A 23,301-nucleotide genomic window follows, 5' to 3' on the forward strand; every position below is an offset into this window, starting at 1 on the left:
ATAGATAAGGATTCCACTAGGGGCAGAGGCAATGCCGCTTCGCTAGGGGAAGTAACACCATCTCTTAGGTACTGAGGTTGTCCAGGAGTTTTTTAAAAGGGACTACACTACTGATCCAAGGCCCCCCCCCCCCCCCCCCCCCCCCCCCCCCCCCCCCCCGGGAAGAAGCCAGCCAAGAAGAAGCTTCGGAAGAAGGTCAGGGGCGGAAGAAGAAGCTTTGGGTTTCTTCTGCTTCGAGTCAGACCCCGAAGGAAAAAAGTTCCTTTTAGACTACTACTTTTGCCGTCGCCCAAACATTTCCCACTGGGAGGCAGACCACTCCCAACACTCAACATGCTAATTTTTCATGTCATACCATTGCCCCTGCAAGCCGGACACAATCGGTGGGGATCAGAGTCCACTACGGACATAAACATCCCATAGGAGCGACATTCAGGGCCCAGGGCAGGTACGCATGGTGGCGCGGCAGGGCAGGGACACACACATAAACTGAAAAGGAAAAGCACAAAAAGATTAACAATGGCAGTCCAAGTTGTTGAGGAGGAAGAGCGGTAAAAACAGTTCTCCATCAGAGCCAAAAGCAAAGAGAGTTCCATTAACAGATGTGTGAGTGAGAGGGGTAGCTACTACACCCCACACTAACTAATGGCATGGGTGGTTAACCCTCGCTAGAAATCCAATGGCTCATCCTTTCAGCTTTGCCGAAAGTAATACCCCTATAGATAGCGCTGGTTTGTATTCCAGTTACGGAACAATTCATAATATAAAAAAATACACACACATGTATATATGATTCCAGGATGTCTTTTAGACCTATCCTGGACAACAAGGCTGTTAGGAGTAGAATTATTGTTAACGACGATAGTTTTTAACGTATTCCTTCCTGCTAAATCAGTTGAAATTTTGTGGTAAACCAAAAACGTATTTATAAAGCTCATGATAGTGAAACCTAATTAATGGAAAGCCATGTTTACAACCATGTACAGTAGATATCCAAACAACTGCATTTTTAGTGACAAGCCGGAAAATATATTTCTTTGGTTACTAACAAACACGCATATAACTTAGATTTTTTTTTTTCACATCAACTTCTTATATAAAAAAATTTGTATTTTTCCAAACAGTACCTACCTCGAACTACTTTCTTAGGAGTATCTGGGATTCTCCTCCCAACCGACCAGAATTTTGTGTAGTTTCCCCTATCTCCGTTTTCCCTAGTGGGGGCCCTCTGTGGCGGATGGATACTCGCCCTGAGGTGACCCGGGTCAGCGTGCGAGAGCAAGGAGCTAGGTCTCGGTCGCCAGTAAGCTTTTGTTAACCATAATTTCGAACTCCTGTAAGACACTCGGGGAAGGCTGGGCGGGCAATAACCCATAAGTAGTTCGAGGTAAGTTCTGTTAGGAAAAATACAAATTACTTAAAATTTTTTATTTTTTCCAACACGGAGTACAGTGAACCCTCGCTACTTCGCGGTTCGACCATCGCGGATTCACCACTTCGCGGATTTTTTCCATAACCCATATATATACAGTAATATATATATATATGTATGCATGTATTTATGTATATATGTAGGTATGTATATGTGTATACATATAAATATATATATATATATATACACACACACACACACACATATATATATATATATATATATATATATATATACATATATATATATATATATATATATATATATATATATATATATATATATATATATATCTATATATATATATATATATATCTAAAGTCGGAAGATGTGATGTAGTTCTAAGGGAAAAGTATTGGAAATATGTCTGGGTAATAAGCAAAGCTCTACCTCCAGTTTGTTTCTTCATTATGATCAGAGATAAATGTAAACAAAACATTGGTTGCCATTTTTTATCGTGCTTTTTAGCGTGTTTAGGAAATACATGATATAAAATCACCTTTAATATTTGTGCCTGTTTTAGTTTAGGGTACTGTAGTACATGCATTAAGTGTTCTGTACATTAAAGGGTAGTTTGTTAACAGAACTACGTACAAGGGAAGGTTTTAAAAGTCTGAATATACATGTTGAATAAATAGGTAAATATGGTGTCACTACTTCGCGGATTTTCACCTATCGCGGCCGCGACTGGAACCTATCTACCGCGATAAACGAGGGTTCACTGTACTTACCTCGAACTACTTTCTTAGAAGACTTATACTTTAGGAGGTGGGAGTGAACTTACAGGCCAGGAGACCCGATAGATACCATTCGATTGAACCTAGGTTCTAGCTGACAACAAAAACAGGGTAGGAGACTCGGGGAGAACTATGCAAAAAACTTCTAATGCCTATGTAACTCGCCTCTATGAAAAACATCCGAACATGGGCGTCTCCAACGATCGACTCTCACATGGGCGGAGGAAAAGGAAAGGGAGCAGAGGGGAAGCAGGAAAGGGGGTAGTAAGGAGGAACTTGTGTCGCTTGGAATTACTTCCCACGGGCTTCAACCTTAAATCTGTTGGAGCGCAGAAATGACTGGGCCAATGGAGGAGTAGTCCAGAGACTTCCTTGTACAGTCTTTCAGGTAATGGGCCGTAAACGTAGACTGTCTGGACCAAGTACCCGCTCTCAGAATCTGGCCCACTGCCATGTTCTTGTCGAAGGCCAAAGACGTGCTTAGACCTCTAATGTCATGGGGGCGCGGTTTGCCCGACACCGTGGATCCGTCACTGTCATAAGCCCTCTTTATGACTTGCCGCAGCCAGAAAGAGATGGTGTTCTTGGACACCGCCTTCTTTACCCGACCTGAGGAAACAAACAGGCTCTTAATCTCCGGCCAAAGCCTGGCTGTCCTTTCAAGGTATTTCCTGACTGATCTGACCGGGCACAACGACAAGTCTTCGGGATTGTCTGAACGTGGGATTGCTAGGACCGAAAAGCCCTCGAACTTGGGATCCCAGGAAGCAGGATTTTGAGTCTTTGCTACAAAGTCCAGAAGAAACTTAAAACTTCAGTCTTTCCAACCCTTCGAGTGTGAGACCTCGTATGACAACCCGTGGAGCTCACTGACTCGTTTAGCGGAGGCCAAGGCTAGGAGGAAGACCGTTTTAAGGGTAAGGTTCTTATTATGAATATTCCTGAGCGGTTTGAAGGGTGGTTTAGATAGGACCTTAAGGACAATGGCTACGTCCCTCTGCGGTACTCTAGAGGCGCGGGGAGAACATGACTGCTTAAAACTCCTTATGAGCATAGAGATTTGCTAAGAGGCTCCTAGGTCGAGTCCCTTGAGGAGGAAGACTTGGCCCAGTGCAGCTCGTACTCCCTTGATAGCTGGGATAGACACCCCTAGGTCGTCTCTCAGGTGAGCCAGGAAGTCTGCTACCTTGTGAATAGATGCGTCCAACAGTCTCAGGTTCTGGGAGGCGCACCACTTTGTGAATGTGGCCCATTTCGCCTAGTAGACCATGACCGAGGATCTCCTCAGATAACCAGTCATCCTCGCGGCGGTCTTCGATGAGTATCCTTCCTTACTCAGCAGACGCTCGATAACCTCCATGCGTGTAGCCAGAGGGACCGAGGGTTTTCGTGGAACTTCCTGAAGTGGGGCTTACGGAGAAGGTCTTCTCTGTCCGGCAGCGGCCACGGCGGGAGGACCGCTAACTCCTTTAGGTCTGCGAACCACACTCTCTCCGGCCACCAGGGCGCTACCAAAGTCATCTGCAAGTTCTTTGACCGTCTGACTCTGTTGAGGACCTGTCTGAGGGTCCCGAAGGGTGAGAAGGCGTACACGTCGAGTCCGTCCCACGGATGCTGGAAGGCGTCCTCGAACGCTGCCGCTGGGTCAGGCACTGGAGAACAGAACACGGGGAGCTGGGCGTTGAGCCTCGTGGCGAACAGGTCTATCACCAGCGACCCCCACTTGTGGAGGACTGTCTGGGCCACCTTCGGGTGTAGGGACCATTCTGACCCTACTACTTGACCTACCCTGCTGAGGCCGTCGGCTAAGACTTTCTTCTTCCCTGGAATGAATCTGGCCGTTAACTCGATGTGCTCTTTCTCGGCCCATTCCAGGATCCTTGTTGTGAGGTCCCACAACTCCTTGATTTTAGTCCTCCTTGTTTCTTCACGTAGGCTACCACGGTGGCGTTGTCACACATGAGCGCCACCGTGTTCCCTCGGAGATGATGAACAAACTTTATGCATGCTCTCTGGACTGCTAACAGCTTGAGTACGTTTATGTGCAAGGCCCTCCCCTCCCTCCGGGGACCATTTCCCTCATTCTGGGCTCCCCACCCCTCCTTCGACGCATCTGTGAAGAGCAACATCTCTGGAGGGGCGGTCGCGGATGGCATCCCCTTCAGGGTGTTCAACCTGTCGGACCACCACTTCAGTGTCTCTTTTGTCTCCGGTGACACGTCGATTCTCCAGGGAACCAGAGTTCCTTCAGGTTCCACTGAACCGTTCTTAGTTTGAGTCTTCCCCGAGGGACCAACTTCTCCAAAGATACCAGGTGGCCCACTAGTCTCTGCCAGTCCTTGGGCCTCCTTGGTATGTCCGATAGGAAGGGGAGGAGTACCTGATCTAGTTTCTCGAGCCTCTCTGCGGAGGGGAAGGCTTTCCCCAACTTGGAGTCCAGGACCATCCCCAGGTATGTCATCCTGGTGGAAGGAACTAACTACGACTTTTCCATGTTGATGGTGATCCCCATGTCCCTGCAGAACCATAACAGTTTCGCACCTTGCTCCTTCAGTGCTGCCTCTGAGGCTGAAAGCAGCAACCAGTCGCTAGGTAGCGGATCAGGCGGATCCCCTGCTCGTGTGCCCAAGCTGACACTGTGGTGAAGACCCTCGTGAAGACCTGCGGGGCCGTCGACAGACCGAAGCATAGGGTCCTGAATTGCAGAGACAGGGAACCCCACTTCACTCTGAGGAACTTCCTGCTGGAGGGGTGGACAGGCATCTGAAAGTATGCATCCTTGAGGTCCAGGGAAATCATGAAATCCCCTTCCCTCAAGGCTGCCACCACTGACTTTGGTGTGTCCACCTTGAAGTCCGTCTTGCTTATGAACTTGTTGAGGGCCAAGAGGTCGATGACCGGCCTCCAACACCCCGTCGCCTTCTCCACCAGGAAGAGCCTGCTGTAGAACCCCGGGGACGAGTCCTTGACTAGTTCTAGCGCTCCCTTGTTCAGCATGGCTGACACCTCCTCTTGTAGGGCTGCCTTCGTCAAGGGGTCCTTGGGTGCCAGCCATTCTGCTCGTTGATCGGGGATCAGAGGGGGCGGCTCCGCCAGGAAGGGAACTCTGTATCCTTCCCTCAGGACTGCCACGTACCACGGATCCACCCCGTTGTCCTGCCATGCTTGCCAAAAACGTTTGAGGCATCCCCCTACCCGAGGCTTCGGCAGGAGTAGGGGGCCTCTCTTCCTACCTCCTCCTGGAGGCGCGGCTAGAACGGCCTCTCCTTGAGCCGGAGTAATTCGGTCTAAAGGAGGCCTGAGGAGTAGTACTTCCCCTACGAGGGGGGCTGCGAGGCTTGACGCCAGGACGAAGAAGGGGAATCTCTTCTAGTCTGTGCTATAGAAGGGTGGGGGCCGTCCGGCGCAACCCTTCTATGAGTGGGACATCTTACTGTAGGGGGTCTGGGATCCCGTCTCCTCGAGTTTCCGGACCCTCTCCATAGCTTCTTCCACTGCTTTCAGGGGGAAGACGGAGTCACCCCACACAGGCGAGTTCCTTAGACACTTTGCCTCTCGTTCGGGGAGCTTACGGACCAACCTGTTGAGGAACGTGTCCTTCCTCCGCAAGATCCAGTTCGCCATCTGTGTGAGGGACTGGAAGGTGAGGAACTTCATGGGCTTCCCACCTGAGCGGATCAGTTCTTGGAGCAGAGTCTGGTTTTCGGGTACCGTCAGGTCGTGGGATAGCTGAAAGCCAACCAAGGTCCATGCCCACCAGTCTAACCACGATTTCACGTTCACGATATCCTGTGCCGTATCTTCCATCATGGAAGCCTCGGCTGGCGGAAAGCACACTGGGGCAGAGGAGGTCCTGTCTTCTGAGCTGCCCTGGTTGAGGGTGGTTATCACCGCTTCCACTGTGCGGGGTACCGAGTGCCGTCCCTCAGGAACGTAAAACCTTTTCTGGGTCCTTAGCCCCGGCAGTAGCTTGAAGGACCCTTGGGCTCTGAGTGAGTTTACCTGCCCTGCGACGTACCTGTTGACGTGCTCCATCCCCAACTTTACGTCCGGAGCCAATGGGAGGGTCAGTGATGGCTTCTGTTGGACGGGGTTATCCACCATCCTTCCCAAACCCGAGAGCCAAGCTTGCTCTGTCGACGGCTTTGGATCATCCAGCCAGTGATGGCGTCTAATTAAGGCCAGGACTTTCCTATAAGACGACACCTCGTCCGCTGAACACTCTCCGACGTCCATCAAGCCTTCCACCACCTGGTCCTCCCTGTTGGGTGCATCGACAAGCATGGATGGATCCATGAGAGGCTACGTCCTCTCTTTCCGGCCGATCCAATGGCGCGGATACTTCCGCCACCGGTGGATCCACCTAGCCGGAGGTAGCCGTCATGGGTCTACCTCCTCCTAGGGAGATTCGTGGGGCATGGGGCCCACGGTGAACCACCGGTTGGCCAGGGCGCTTTGTCAGAGCTGCCGTGGCACCGGAGATGCAGGCCATGATACCATGCTGAAACAGTGTCTCTCTCCGCTGGGCGAATGGAGCCGGTGACTTGGTGGGTAATGGCATGGCGAAGTCGACGTGCATCTGCGGCTTCGACCGACGGGCGGATCGAACGGACGACACACGTGGCAAGGGCGCAGGGGCAGCTCCACAGGCCAACGCGACAGACACTGGAGCGGCGGAGGCCCTGATCGATCTGCTATGGGGGAAAGACACTCGAGCCCACTTGTCTCCGGACGAGCGCCTTTTCTTGCTCTTCCTCTTGGAGGTCTTCGACCGTTTCCTGGAAGGGCCTGAACGGGAGCGAGACTTTCTCCTACGAGACCTCTTCCGTTTCCTTCTCGTCTCCCGGGGGTCGGAGTCCTCTGAAGACAACGACGATGAGGAAGAGGAGAAAGAGACGGAAGTAGAGCTAGCTAAGTCCTCCGACAATGATGTAGGGTCTTGGCGTTGTTCCACCGGCGTGAAGGGCTGCATGAAGTCAGGCGGGAGCGTCGACGACGGCGCCGTGGGAGTCCGCAGTGCCCTTCCTAGACGCGAACCAACCCTCGAACTCCTCTTCTTGGCGCATCGGTGATCTGAAGGGCGTCCTAGGCGCCGTCCAGACGATGGAATCGGGGTCCGACGAACCTATAGGCGGCCTCTCTTTGTCTACCTCTCCCCCGGGCGCAGAAGTACCTGAAATGAACTGAATCGATGCAAGGGAAGGAGCCGATCCAGCCTCCCCCACACCAGGTCTTCAGTTGAGATGGGTCCTGCAGGCACCAGAACCTCGTCTCCCGAACACACCCCAGCCCCCACACGCCTGCGAAGCAACAACAGCCCCCACATCAGTTACATCGGACTCATGGGGCGTGGCGATGGGCTGCTTCCCCGCAACGGACTTACCTCGTCCCCTACTCTGGGTAGGGGAAGGCAACGGGGAACCTCTCTCCGACGGAGCGGCAGGTGACGCCAGAGGCGACGCGGCGCCAGCCTTCTTAGGGGACCTCTTCGGCGCCTTCTTCTTCTTGGTGGCGTTCAAGGCCCACTGCATCTCTGGCCAGGAAGCACACTCTGGACACGTGGAAGACGGGGAACAAACACTACCCCTGCACGAGGAGCACAACGAATGCGGGTCTACCTCTGGCTTCGACAGCCACGCACCACAAGACTTACCGGCCTTAGGCCCGGGGCAACGGCGTTGAGATTCCATAAGGAAGCACTAAAACACCAAGCAACACAAAAACACTGAGAAAGGAGGTGAATGAAAGGACAAAAGGGAATGGGTATAACACGCGGTAACCACGTGGTAACACAAAGGGTCGGATGGGATGTGAGAGAGCGGCAAGATGTGAACTACGCCGCGACCAGAAGCTTACTGGCGACCGAGACCTAGCTCCTTGGTCTCGCACACTGACCCGGGTCGCCTCAGGGCGAGTATCCATCCGCCACAGAGGGACCCCACAAGGGAAAACAGAGATAGGGGAAACTACACAAAATTCTGGTCGGTTGGGAGGATAATCCCAGATACTCCTAAGAAAGTAGTTCGAGATAAGTACTCCGTGTTGGAACAATTAAATTTTATTATTCAGATGCTAAAATTCTTTGTATTTTATCAAAAGAAATCAGTAGAAAGTTAATTCATAAAAATTACATCAGGCCAATGCTTATATTATGTAGTCCTTCCTGTTGGTATTCAATGTTGAACTCTCGGTAACACACGTAGAGCCGCTGCAGATGTATCGACGGGGAAATATTTAAAAAAAAAATTTTTTTTAACAAACATATATTGAATTAACAATGACCATTTGGTGAGAAAATACCTTCTATGACTCTACAGTTAATCACCGATACATATCAGAAAAAGATGATGACAATAATTGGAATAAAAGTGCTAACTGGAAATCCCACGAGTTCCTAAAGCGGATTCATCCCAAGTGTCAGAGATCATTGTGTTCGTCCAATAGTTGCGTCTACGTCTGATGCTATGGCGCCTAGGTCAAGTCCCACCACCATGCACTGGCTAGCAGTGGGGATATTAGGGCAAATTCATAGGTTGGGTAGGTAATTTAATGTTCGTGTCGTGGGTCCAAACCGAAGCCAAAGTTCAAGTAGTCTCCAAACGGTCAGGTCATAGAAGCAACATCCAGGACTACCAATCACACCCAACTTCTCTGTTTAATCTAGATGCATTTGTGGTTAACTATGTAAGGTTGTGGATATTTTCCCTTTATATTCTACTGATACTGGCACGGTTTTATTCATCTTTGCTAATATGATTAATATATGTTTCCACATTGCTCGAAGGAGACAGAGGTAATATTGTTAATCCTGTGTTGAACGCAAATTTTGAATTGTTTCGTCTATAGTTTGAAGTAATTACAATACTTTGAAATAATTACTATTACCGAAAGTTTTTCTTATGATTCTTATGAATATCATGATTTGATATTTGTGCATCATATGTTACCTTTATTTTGTTTGATAAAGCTTTCAATGTAGGAAAAAATAACTTTTTGATATACTGTACACCTTTAGTTGTCAATTAGTAAATTTCAAGCAAAATCCTCAAATTAGTTGCATCAGTTTTCATGCCAACTGTAGCTTTCATTTTGGTCTGTCTGTATCAAAAATACATGTACAGTGTTTTTAGTCACCTTAATTCATGTTAGGTGGGAGACAAAAACAACCATGGCCCTCATTCAGTAAAAAAATGGTTTTCCAGATATGACCTTATGGCTATTATTGGGCAAAAAGCAGGTCTTATTCACTCCCAAAATGAACATGCAATGCAGGAATGACATGTAAAGGGGGATGATGGTGAGTTTGCGAGGAAGTTGTCCGTGTCTTTGCTATAATGCCTGGAACATTAGACAAACCAATAATTTTCCAGCTTTTTATGAATGAGTTCCCATCATGTTTTGCTGAAGTTGAAGCCTTCAAGAACTTATACCAGAGGCTCCCATTTACATAAGCTGAATGGGTAGCTTTGTGACTAATAATACCGAAGTTATGTGAGACTGCCCAGTAATTCATTATACTGTATATACTTTCAAAGTTACAGTCCTCTTTTCACTACCAATTTTCCCAAATTCCAATCAACAACTGATTAAAATGATTAATTTTCCAGTCACTGATAATTACAAGCAGTTTTCTATCAAACTAAGTTTCATTAAAATAATCAGTATATACACTAGCACTTCACAACGGGAAGGGGTGGAAGGTGTAAAAAGGATGTAATATGATGATAGAAAGGGGAGTTAAGAAATAAAATTGAAACCCTTAACTGGGTATTGAGACATTGTGAAGAAGCTGGAAAGGTGTTACAAGTTGCTATAATATGATACAGGTTGGACTGATAATGACAACTGAATATATGACACACATATAACTGGCATTTTACCATGCATTAAAAGCAAAGCAAATATTACAGTATTAGACATTTACACAAAAGCAGCACAGAATAAACTTTTTAACATTGAATTTTATCTAATACTGTATTACTATTTCAGTGGACATGAATCTTTAACAAGATTGTAAAAATACCTGGTATCAATGACAAGATTATCATCATCCGAGTCATTGCTGATCTGATCCAAAAGCTGCTTCTGTCCAGTCATATCTTCGCCATTCAGGGGTGATGGAGTTTGCTTCTTACGACTCATCTGAAAATCATTTAAAAAAACAAATGTAGTGACTAACCAGATGTGGTCTGACATAAAAAAAAAAAAAACCTCACCCACTTAAGTAAGCCCTGCTCAATTGAGAAATAATTCTTTATGATTTATTAAAGATTTTAATTTATAAGACAATGACCTTGAAGGAAATCTGAAGAAAATAGATATCACAAAATACTAAAAAGAAAGGGGGAAATGAATTACCTTAACTCTGCTTCTATGATTGCTGTGCTGACTGGCTGGCAGGTACATCATATGAGATCCCTGAGTTGAGACCTGCCGACTGTCTTCCTGAGGTAAGTGAGAGGACTCGTAATAGTTCACACTCAATGGCCTTGTTTCGGGCAAACTGTTTCCATAACTACTCAACCCATTAGTCTGAGCTGATGAGGGTGCTGGCTGTTGACTCTGTTGCTGACTTAGATGGTGATGTGTGTGTTGTTGCCTTGATGGAAGAGGAGCTAACTCTAAAAGGTATGGGGAACCAGCATGGGCTGGAAACATGTACGGTGGCACAGGTGATGGCGTTCCATTGCCCTCTATGGGAGGCATGCTGCTCGGTGATGGCGGTGGAGGCGCGCCATGGTGAGAGTAAGGAACTGCAGGAAGCCCTCTTCCACCTATAATGACATTTGAAGGATGAGCATTATAAGATAAGGAGGGAGATGGTGTTGGAGGTGGCTCTAATCGTTCAATAAAATCATCTTGAGGCTCACTTTTTAAATTGGGGATATAGCTGTTCTCTACGGGGGAAGGTTCTGACTTCACTTGCGGGACGTAGATTACTTGAGCGTCAGGCACTGAATTAGGATGAGGATTGGCCTGTAGAGGCGAACCAGACATATACGGCCCGTAGCCCGTACCAACTGCAAAGCCTCCCTGGCTTCCTCCTTGTACTCGTCCAGGTGAAACAGGAACCTATAAAATATAAATAATGATTGAGGGTCCCAAAAGTTGTGTTGAAAATCTCATCATAATAATTATACTGTAATAATTTGTTCATGAAAATCATGGATCTTCAATAGCAATTTCACAATAAATACAAAAAACTGAACTTTTGAAAGAAATAATTTTGACAAATCCATGACTTCTTTTCTTGAAACAAAATTTGAGTTTGTATGGATAACTTGTACTGTACATATAATACAGTATCAAGGCACCACAAAATAAAACTATTAGGAAGACCCTTACAGTCCCATTTCTTCCATTTCATAAACAAATTCACCCATCATACCCTTGTCTCAAAAGAAACTACTTCCCATTAATGATCATAACTAAATATGCAATCTTTAAACTTTCTCAGCTAAGGTTGTTATGTTACACTGAAATTTACAACTTTCATTTATGACTACAACACACAAAGTATGATATGAATGGTATTCCATCATCAGATCAAATATAAACCCAAGCAATTTCTACTAGATAATGTAAAAGATTTTCAAACAATGGTAATCATTAAATTTTAAAGCCCGGTAATCATAAAATGTCTAACCTACCATGAAATAATGTATACTGAATAAAGAAATATATCTAGCTCTTGTAAATTAAAGCAAAAGACAACACAAATAAACTTACATGGTCTTGATGGTAGTAACTTGGTGTACCATGGTGGTGCTGGGAGGGAGGGGGAGGAGGGAGGCCCTGGGGCTGACTGGGTGGATTACGTTGATGAATATGGTGGTGATGTGGATGTTGTTGGAGAGGATGTGAATGAAGGTGCTGTGGGGGAGGGGGATGGTGATGATGTGGAGGATGCTGCTGATGTGTTAACAATAATGGCGTTGGCAAGGGATGCTGATGACCCGTTAACTCGACCACACTACTGCCTCCTCTATCCGGAGAAGTTGGCGAGTGTGTTGTGAAGGACGTCGTTGAGGTAGAATAGACCGAAGGAGCTGTGGTCGAATGGGAAGACACAATAGTGTAGGACGAAGGGGGAGATGGTCTTGAAGCCGAAGAAGGGGTGGTGGTGGTGGAGGAGGCATTGGAGAATGTGTTGGAGAACGCAACCGAGAGAGCTTCATCATCATCCCCAACAAAACCCATCATGACACTTGCGTCGTTCTGTAGCATTGATGCCTCTACCATACTCAGTTCATCACTTCCCTAGAGTATAAACACACAGTATTTAACACAGTTATACTATCCTTTACCATAAAATACCAAAACATCATTGTGCTAAAACTCACTCAGTTCATCACTTCCCTAGAGTATAAACACACAGTATTTAACACACATACTATCCTTTACCATAAAATACCAAAACATCATTGTGCTAAGACACTGAACTTGACAACTACTGTATATGTTTTGAGCAGAGCAGAAAAAGGATTACCATTAGTAAATATGTTTTAAGCAGAGCAGAAAAAGGATTACCAACTAATGACTTTTTATAAAAGCTCTTGGGTAGTTAAATTAATGACTTGTTATAAAAGCTCTTGGGTAGTTAAACTAAGCTCTTGGGTAGTTAAACTAATGACTTGTTATAAAAGCTCTTGGGTAGTTAAACTAATGACTTGTTATAAAAGCTTTTGGGTAGTTAAACTAATGACTTGTTATGAAAGCTCTTGGGTAGTTTTAGCTAATGACCATTATAAAAGCACTTGGGTACTACCCTTGTGAACAGGAGAGGAATAGTCTGCAAAACTGACAAATGCCAAATTTATATAAGGCATATTTGATTAATCCAAACTACAATAAAAATATATATACTAAATTATACTGTACTTACAATAAGGCCAATGATCTGTGACTCTCCCTCCAGCACCCCTCCATCAGGCAATGCCTCCATGACCACACCTAAAACAAAATAAATACAATCATTATATTTTAACACATTTGTTTAATAAAAATAGCTGAAACTCTCCAATCTTAAAACATACAACATAATTCTATAAAATTTTAAATTCAAGCTGAAATTTAATCGAAGGTATTTTGTAAATAGACTCTTGCATTTGAGAAGGCATCATAAAATTGAAAAAATATCAATAAAATTCTGGTTTGGAATAAAGCATGAACTGAGTAGTTTACTCAGTTCATACCAAGTGACACAGGCAATAGAGCCCCTTTTTCTTCCACTGTAACAAACAAATGTATAGGATAAGAAGAATGCTACATTAAGACATTGGCTATTTGAGCTAAGAAAATTTAAGTGATTTACTGTACTGTATATATGATGATAAGATAATATATCAAAGTAAGACAGAAATGCAAGGAAGTTTGATGTTCCACCATGTCACCTGTCAGACTATCACATCAAACATGAAAAAATAAAGATAACACTACAATTCAGTCGAAGTCATAAGATCACCTGCCCATTGATTTTCTGAACTTGACTGCCTAAAGTTCATAAGGCTTCCTATACTTAGATTATAGTGTTTACTATTTTTAAGGTCATTAGTTTTATGTACAGTGATCTTGTCAGAAAACTGTTCTTAACTTGGTCTGGGACCTTTATCATATACACATACAATATATTTAACATTTTAAAATTCTGGTTTCCTTGCATCAAAAATAGTTTAGAACTTTAGATAGTCATCTGAAGATTTCCTACTTGCCCTAATACTTTTATTTACCAAAATATGGCACTTCAATTATATTCTTGCGACAGCATGTACGATGGGGCTCATTTTAAAACTTGCAAAATTAATTATATTGAACCGCCTAGCCTATATGACATACAAGGCACCTATTCCCTGTATTTGAAGAACAAAATCTTCCTGGTAGTGTTAGGGAAATTCGAATGGGGTAATCCTGTCTTGATTTTTCTACCCGCTGTTTATAATTTTTCTTGTTAATTATATTTATTGCATGTTTTCCTCTAAATTTCTTTATTTTTCTTATTTGTGTATAAACTACTTTTCATTTGTTTTTACTATTCATCTAATGACTCTGAAGCCCCCTTTTCCTCCTTTGAAAGTCCTCTTCTACAAAATGAAATCGCCCATTGAGTTGGTGGTCTAATCTGTTTTTTTTTTTTTAACATATTAAAATTCATCATATATTATCATTACCATTCCCTTTTGAAAAGGCCACAGACAATCATCGCTGTAGTTTTCTGGGGCAATTCTTAAGGCAGCTGACCTCCACAAGCTAGGTTCACAATGCAGTCATTAATTTTAGATGACACATTCTCACAGACAGTTGCTTAAACCTGACTACTTTGTCTTACTTAGTCTTTAATTAGTTGTTTAATAGGGTACCTGGCTTCAAGAGATTCATGTGTGCAATCTTCGAGTCTTGAAATACAAACAACGGTCCCTAAAATCTTAAACCACACAGATATCGAGGTTCATACTCGCAAACAATGTGCAAGTTCAATTACAAATATCCTTTCACTAAAGTCCAAATACAATATATCATAACACACCATGAACTAAAAATGGTAACGGAAAATTTAAAAACTGGCACTTTTTGGAAAAGTGGTAATGTTACTCAATTATGTAAATGTGTTTGTGATAGCTCTAGTCAAGCCGATTACTGCCCATATTCCACAACTCCCACGTTATCGACATTTTTCGAACAGTTTTGGCAGAACGTCTAAATACTTAGGTTGAAGGTAAGAATTTGTTCCCTAGTTTGCAATTTGGCTTTCGTAAAGGTCTTGAAGTATGTGATGCCTGTCTTACATGTTCCAATACTGTGCAGAAATCCCTTGTTTCTGGTCAATAAGTTCATAGAATTGGCCTTGATTTTATTGTTCCCTTTGACCTTCTTAATCCTGAGGCCCTTATTTTCAAACTCGACCAGTTGGGAGTTTGTTCCCTTTGACCTTCTTAATCCCAAGACCCTTGTTTTCAAACTTGACCAGTTGGGAGTTTGTTCCCTTTGACCTTCTTAATCCTGAGGCCCTTATTTTCAAACTCGACCAGTTGGGAGTTTGTTCCCTTTGACCTTCTTAATCCTGAGGCCCTTATTTTCAAACTCGACCAGTTGGGAGTTTGTTCCCTTTGACCTTCTTAATCCTAAGGCCTTGTTTTCAAACTTGACCAGTTGGAAGTTTGTTCCCTTTGACCTTTTTAATCCTGAGTCCCTAATTTTCAAACTGGACCAGTTGGGAGTTTGTTCCCTTTGACCTTCTTAATCCTCAAGCCCTTATTTTCAAACTCGACCAGTAGGGAGTTTATTCCCTTTGACCTTCTTAATCCCAAGGCCCTTATTTTCAAACTTTACCAGTTGGGAGTTTGTTTCCTTTGACCTTCTTAATCCTAAGGTCCTTGTTTTCAAACTTGACCAGTTGGGAGTTTGTTCCCTTTGACCTTTTTAATCCTGAGTCCCTAATTTTCAAATTCTACCAGTTGGGAGTAGGTGGGTCTTTTATTGACATTATTATTAATCTTTGAGTAACAGATTGCAAATAGTTGTTGATAGGTACCATAGTGAGTATAGGAATGTGATAGCTGGTGTTCCTCAGGGTAGTGTTCTTGACCCATTACTTTTCATACTATATACTCGCATATAATTTGGCCTAGAAAGCAAGCTTGTTGCATATGCAGATAATGCTACTCTCTTTGCTTCAGTTTTATCCCCTGAAAGTAGATCTTAGGTTGCTGAATCACTTAAAAGAGATCTAGTTAAAAAATAGTGCATGTTGCATGAAGTTGAATCCTAAAAGCACTAAAAGGATTATGGTAAGGAGGTTGAGGACAGTGGCTCCTCAACATCCACATCTCAGCAATGACAATGTTTCTTTAACTTTATATAACTTTAAAAAATTTTAGTGTGATTTTTTATAGCAACATTAATGTTGAGAAACTAATTCAGTGTTTCTTCAATTGCACAAAAAATGGCTTATTGAGATCAAGAAAGTGTTTTATTAAGATTTTTGGTTACCAATCTTTTGAGAAGAAGTGTTTTAATTCTTTCATTTTGCCTTGTTTCGAATATTGTTGTGCTGTCTGGTCTTCAGCTACCGAATCTAATCTCAATTTTTTTTACAAGAACTCATGATCTTATTAAATTTCTTATTGCTGATCTAGATATTAATCTCTGGCTAGCACCGTCATCCAATTAGTTCTTTATGCATGTTGCATAAGATTTTTCATAACTTTGACCATCCATTTTACTTGGATCTTCCCAGACACAACCTTCCTGCTTGTAATACTATAGTCTGTCTAGAATGTCATGAAACATCGAGTAGGTTTGCGGCGATGCCAAACTTCCTCAAGACTTTTAATCTGACTCAAGCTAATCCCAGCATCCTTCCATTCCGGATCCTTTAATACGGTCGTAAAATTTCCTTTTTAATCCCATGATTTGGATCTTTCCAGTCACACAAAAGCTGAATGGTTGTTGTGGATTAAGTTGACCTTGTGTTTCGAAAACAGCTCATAAAGTTGATTGCTTTGTTTATTTTAAAAACATTCATGTAAAAAAATTTTTTTTAGGGAGAGTTCGAGCACCATATAAAGTACGGGAGACAAGTAAATGTCCTTTAATAAATATCACAGTATTTCTACAACTTTGAAGAGATCCATCTCAGATGGAAATAAAAATTTAACGTTTTGTACCCTACGATCAAGCTAGTTAAGTACAATACTGGAATCTTAATGTACTAAATGTTTTCGAGCTTTATTACTGCACTGCTTAGTTGCATCCATTGTACGTTGTACTGCCTTGTCAAAGCCATGCATAACAGTTTTGTCTTCTTTCTACCTTTTGAAGTACTCGTGGACATTGAATATGACTTCTCGCGTCCGAGCACTTAATTGCTGTCGTGGGGAGCCTTCCATCTTAAACCGTCACGCTTGGGTATCAGAACCAAAGTGATAAGCTACTTAACCTTCCTAACCTGAGACAGAGAGAGATGTGGCAAAGTGTATGCCAAATCTACACAGTTTTTTCGCCTTAAGTGAGATTTAATGAATGAAATTGACGCAAAGCGGCAACGTCGGAAACCTACTCTATGTTTCATGACATTCTGGACAGACTATAGGTATGCAGTTAATTCTAATAGTCATGCCTTCTCCATCATGAGGCCCAATACTATGCAGTATTGTATTCTAAAAGTTTTATTCCAGCTATGACCAAGTTATGGAATGATCTTCCTAATCAGCCAGTTGAATTGCTGGAACTTGAAAAGTTCAAACCTGGAGCGAATATTTTTATTTTGAATAGGCTGACATAAGTCTCTCTTTATAGTTTATATATTAAAAAATCTATGTTAATGTTTTTTCTGCTTTTAAAACTTTATATTGTTCATTACTTCTCTTAAAATTTATTTACTGTATTTATTTACTTCCTTTCCTCAGAGGGCTATTTTTTTCTTGTTGGAGTCCTTGGGCATATAGTATAATGATTTTTCAACTAGGGCAGTATCATAGCTAGTAGTAATAATAATAATTTTAATAATAATAATATTATTAACTTAATATGACTCGGTCTCTGCAATTCCCACAACATTTAGATAAATAGAAACATCAAGCTGAATAAAGAACTTGAAAATACTCCATGCAAAGATTGATCAGTTTTAAGAATAGTTTCCTACAATACTGTACTACAAATAAGGAAAAATAACTGACTTAATAGATAATACTACAAAACTAGAACCCAATGAATTCTAATATGAGAATATGTATGTATAGCAAACCACCTTACAGAACTTTAATTTATTTAAGAAGTCGGACCTTGTGAACGACAGACACTAAGAACACTAAACCTACTGGTCCAAGAGCCAGACTGTACTCTATAAATATTCTATAATTAAAAAGAGATTAGTTTGATGGACTTGAGCGTTAATCAGAAAGTATGTGCCGTCTGAAAAAAATTCTGAATGATGATTGAGATTTTTTTTTATAATTCATGTATATATATATATATATATATATATATATATATATATATATATATATATATATATATATATATATGTATATATATATATATATATATATATATATATATATATATATATATATATATATATATATATATATATATATATATATATATATATATATATATATATATATATATATATATATATATGTATATATATATATATATATATATATATATATATATATATATATATATATATATATATGTGTGTATATATATATATATATATATATATATATATATATATATATATATATATATATATATATATATATATATATATATATATATATATATATATATATATGTGTGTATATATATATATATATATATATATATATATATATATATATATATATATATATATATATGTATATATATATATATATATATATATATATATATATATATATATATATATGTGTGTGTGTGTGTGTGTGTGTGTGTGTGTATGTATGCATGTAAATATTTCAATTCTTTAAAGTGTAAGTAATTCTTATTGGCATTCAGAGTAAAATTAAAACATTTAAATTGAGCTAAATTATTACAATATCAATATACTTCAATCATTCAATAACCAAGTTTTTTATTGCTGTAAACAAAAATAATTCCTTTGCAATTGTGTATATTGTAGTCTGAGCATATATTGACCACAGGCCAGTTTTTATATTCAATTATCATAAAATCTTTTACCAAAGAGTGAAGTATTATATTGATTTCAGCTTAAAATGTTTTGTCTAGAACAACTACCTTAGCTAAAGTATTTTATGTAGAATCCTTTACAAATACTGTATATGATACAAACCTACTTAACAGAGGGTTTGGTATTTAAAATATTTATAATAAATCAAAGGAAATAGAAGCTGGAGAAAATAATAATGTCCCTTGAAGTAAATATAATGTTGATTACCAGCTAAGTATTAAGCTTAGCACAAGAAAACTATCAATGTACCAATGAGAAACAGGTTACTAACTTGCGGATTAAAGAGCTAAGGCTACAATTTATGATACAATGTAAATACAATATATAGTATACATCATCATATGACATCCATAAGTAGAGCTATCCAATTGTATTATATTGCCTGATTTTTTTTGGCAATATAATACAATTGGATAGCTCTACTTATGGATGACATTTGATGATGCTGTATGGTTTAGCTCTTAAAGTCAAATTATGTTACTATAAAACTTCTAATCCTTAGACATTAATATATAGCATTTTAGTGAATGATAAAAAGCTCACGGATAAATCGGCCGACCAAAAGCACCAAAAATTTTGCAGTAAGTAAACGAGTCATACAGTAAAATGTTCACAATGTAAATTTTAAAATAAAAATAAATCCTATGACAATTTAGAGATAAGTCTGGCAGTAATGCTTACAAGCTAGGAATTTTTCTCGATAAAAGACGGTGAAAAACTTACATCAAACGGACAGGTGCTACTGGGCGTGGCATGTGCTTGCTTGGCAAGCAATGGTAAAATTTCCAAAATAAATCATTTTTAGCACTTAAGGCTAACACTATGGGGGTACCTTAGCTTACAGGTGGTGGTTCCATAGCTGAAGTAAATGCATTATAGGCTTAATTCCAGATTGTTGTGACATATCCAAAATACCACTGTAAGTTAGAAAAAATTAATTTGCTTATCAATTTAATTTTCCAAAAAATAATTCTGGAAAATATATAGGCCTACCAGTCCATTATCCATCACTGACACATATAACATAAGGTGATGTTCTAGATTTTATTATCAAAGATCCAATTCAATAAACAGATGACAAGGTCATTGGGTACCATGACCATATTTCACCCCATTACAGGTCTTCAAACATTCCAAACACGGCAACCTTCAATCCGGAGGTAAATAATGCAAGTATTTCAGCTGGAAGTCAATATATGCAACCGGGAGTGAGAAAAAAGGGTGTGCTAAATAAGCCTACTGCGAAAGGTACCGCCCCATAGGCCTACTCTGCCTAGCAACAGCACTTCGCCATAATGGCGACACCGCATAGGCCTACATCTTCTTTCCGATATTCCTAATTTCTGACAGTAGACAATATTTTACGCTGCAATGCGCTTGACCAACCTCATTTCATCGCAGGTGTGAAACTTAAATCGCCAAACATCGCCGCTTAGTAGGAATGATCAGAGCTGAAGTGGTTGAAATGATATATGATGTTTATAGGGTGCATTAAGCCTAACATTCTCAGTAATTTAGGCCTAACAGTTTTTGGCAGGCGAATTAACTCTTTTCAGGAGCAATGTCACACTTACCTCCCTCCTTCAGATGTTAATGCACACTCCCTTTGCAGTATTAAACACTTTACACCGTAACGCAGACATTAATAAGACTAAAAAATCCCGACGTATTCCCTATGGCGTTCTAAGCCTAACGATTTTCGCCCCACAATGCATTATGCGGCGCTAGGTTTAAATGGCCGTGGGCCGCGCTCTGCCTTCCCATGCTTTACAATATATTTACTCGATATTTGGGCTTTATTTACACACGTTATAACCTAAACAACATTAAATACAATATATTAAACAGCAGAGGACTAGAAAGAATTAAAAATAGTTAATATTTACATTCACGTAATTCCCATACATTCTACCCGATGCTTCAGATATTTCCCCCAGCCCATATACGGAATACCCTTTCGGGAAAAGGGTCACATGTTCATAAAAAATGGGAAGGATACAACTAAAATAAAAAATATCAATAGTAAACATCGCAGGTTACAAAAAATATCCAATAAAATAAGTTTTTCTTTCAATATTTTGAATTGGGAGGTGCATAAGATCTTCCAGTTGACCCAGAGAATAATATATATATATATATATATATATATATATATATATATATATATATATATATATATATATATATATATATATATATATATTAATTATATTATATATATTAATTATATTATATATAGACTGTATTAGTTAAAATAGAACTTGATTTAATTGATCAAACTATGCAAGATTATATGAAAATAATTTATGTACATTAATATCATCTCCGTAATGTGTAAACATAAATATAGTCCATGAATATGGGTATTTGTATGATAAGCAAAAGCCTGTTATCCACAAATAAAAAGCAACGAAAAATTAGAATAAGAAAATTAATAGATAATAGGTAGATAATTTTAACTCTTGAATCTTTTTCATATCCTTAGTTTTTTATTTGCTCACAGGAAATTGCTTTATTAAAATTATAAGTGCTTGGACGACCATTCCCGCTTTTCTTTCTCAAAATAAACCACTCCAGCCTATCTTTATTCCTCAATATTGATATAATTCATTACTTATAGACCTAAAGTGGGCCAAAATGAAATTTATATTGATATTTGTAGTCATATAGGCCTGAACATAGGCTATTTTTTGCTGATTGCTAATTCACATCGGTAGAATGCATTTTATCAACATAGGCCTATGATGATGATCTCGAAAAGTACAGCGATTGATAAGGTCTGTCATAGAATTTTTCGTACTAATTTTAACTACGAATTCCTATCTCTATCGATAACGATATGCAATATTTTCTTGAAAGTGTATTTACATTGAAACGCAAAAGGAACCATCCGTTACGCACGCAGTCCTCCCCCACAATTTTCCTCTCTCCTCCCCCAGGGGGGACTTTCGCTCTCTATGACCCCGTAGTAGCGAGTCTTTGGGCGATTCGGTGCTTGTCTATTAACACAAAACGTTAAATATTAATATATTTATCTATTTTATACCTTATTAAATATACAAACATGCTTTAACATTTTCATTATTTATATGGTAGTAACTAAAAAGATAATAATTTAGTTATAAGGCAGAATTTTGATGAAATCCCTAATAAATACTAAATGGCTGGTTCTTTTAGCATTCCATCTTGGCTCGTGAGCCTAGAAACACGCACATCGATGCCGTAATGCAGCTTTAACCTTCAAGGTCATTCGACGCCCATCGAAAACATTTGTTTATTTGTCTAATTGTTTTCCTATAAAGCCTTCATGAACTAAATTTTGACATCCTGGTTATATATTCGTAAATTATAAAAGCATCTTAGCCCAATCAGCTATGAAACAGTCAAAATATATAAAGTTACAGTAGTTTATTTAAAGGAAGCCTCTCCAATGACGTCACGTACACCAGCGTAGGTTTCTCTGGTGGAGGTTATAGAGTCTGACTCTTGCATCGTGTGGATTTTTTTTTCATCATTATCAAAAGCTGGACAAATCTCAAGAAACGATTTCTCTTGCAGCAAAGTATGTATCTGAATATTCAATTATTACAACAAACAATTGTAAAAATGTAGTTCGTTATCGTTTAATTATTCTATTGTAATTAAACAAGTTTTACTCTAATTTTCCATTAGGCTTACAAAATAGCTCGTAATTGTGAATGAATACAGAAAAGTATAGGGAAGGCTACTGTATTGCTATTGAGAAGGCACGTGCACTGTTGTCTTGTTTTCATAATGCTCGTTAATTTATTCAGGTAATAATGTTCCCTGATCTTTAAAGTTTCATTATCAATTCCTTTATCATTCTGAATTCCTTTATCATTCTGAATTCCTTTATCATTCTGAATTCTTTTTGAACGTGTTTTCTCTAATTCATAGTACATGGTGAGAGTTAAGAAAATGAATTTATCATCATTCTTCTTCTTCTTCTTCTTCTTCTTCTTCTTCTTCTTCTTCTTCTTCTTCTTCTTCTTCTTGCTCATTTCTAGCTAAGCTACAACCTTTTCTATGACGTACGTCTGGTAAACAACTCGCCCAGCTATTCGACCCCACGTCTACCAGACGTATGTCATAGAAAAGGCCATCAACAAAGCCAACATAATATATTATAAAGATCATGATGTTACGAACCAAAGAGTTTATAAAAATAGGATAAAACACCCATATATTGAAGGTATTAATAATATAGCAAATTATATTAAAGCTAAGAACTTTTTTCATATCCCAAGATCCCTTATTAATGTTTATCAAAGTAAAACATATGGAATCCGGAGTCTATAAAGTACCATGTGGAGATTGTTAAAAAAGTCTACATGGGACAAACGGGCTGTTTTCTATCTCAAAGATTATCTGAGCATAAAATATCTGTTAGGTATGGATTTGAAGACACTTGGATT

The 23,301-nt window shown here is 40.1% G+C and overlaps 1 protein-coding gene and 1 long non-coding RNA gene across 5 annotated transcripts in view; one reads left to right on the top strand and one right to left on the bottom strand.

Moving 5' to 3' along the window:
- Positions 1 to 20,593, bottom strand: part of LOC137627813 (uncharacterized) — a 64,350-nt gene extending 43,757 nt beyond the window's left edge. For 2 of the 4 annotated variants that reach the window (XM_068359181.1, XM_068359179.1), the window contains exons 1-5: positions 20,440 to 20,593; positions 13,055 to 13,122; positions 11,899 to 12,429; positions 10,528 to 11,241; positions 10,193 to 10,311 (exon numbers count right to left, since the gene is read on the bottom strand). In XM_068359181.1, the coding sequence (XP_068215282.1) occupies positions 10,193 to 10,311; positions 10,528 to 11,241; positions 11,899 to 12,429; positions 13,055 to 13,114 (1,424 nt within the window). In that variant the 5' untranslated portion in view covers positions 13,115 to 13,122; positions 20,440 to 20,593. Of the gene's footprint in view, positions 1 to 10,192; positions 10,312 to 10,527; positions 11,242 to 11,898; positions 12,430 to 13,054; positions 13,123 to 19,588; positions 20,240 to 20,439 lie in introns of those variants that run through there. The other 2 variants (XM_068359182.1, XM_068359180.1) reach the window with 2 other exon arrangements.
- The window catches only part of LOC137627815 (uncharacterized), a 186,087-nt gene that overhangs the window by 75,241 nt on the left and 87,545 nt on the right, over positions 1 to 23,301 (top strand). The gene's annotated exons all lie outside the window — the stretch shown is intronic.

Source organism: Palaemon carinicauda, chromosome 35, assembly GCF_036898095.1.
Source record: "Palaemon carinicauda isolate YSFRI2023 chromosome 35, ASM3689809v2, whole genome shotgun sequence".
Classification (NCBI taxonomy): Eukaryota; Metazoa; Arthropoda; class Malacostraca; order Decapoda; family Palaemonidae; genus Palaemon; species Palaemon carinicauda.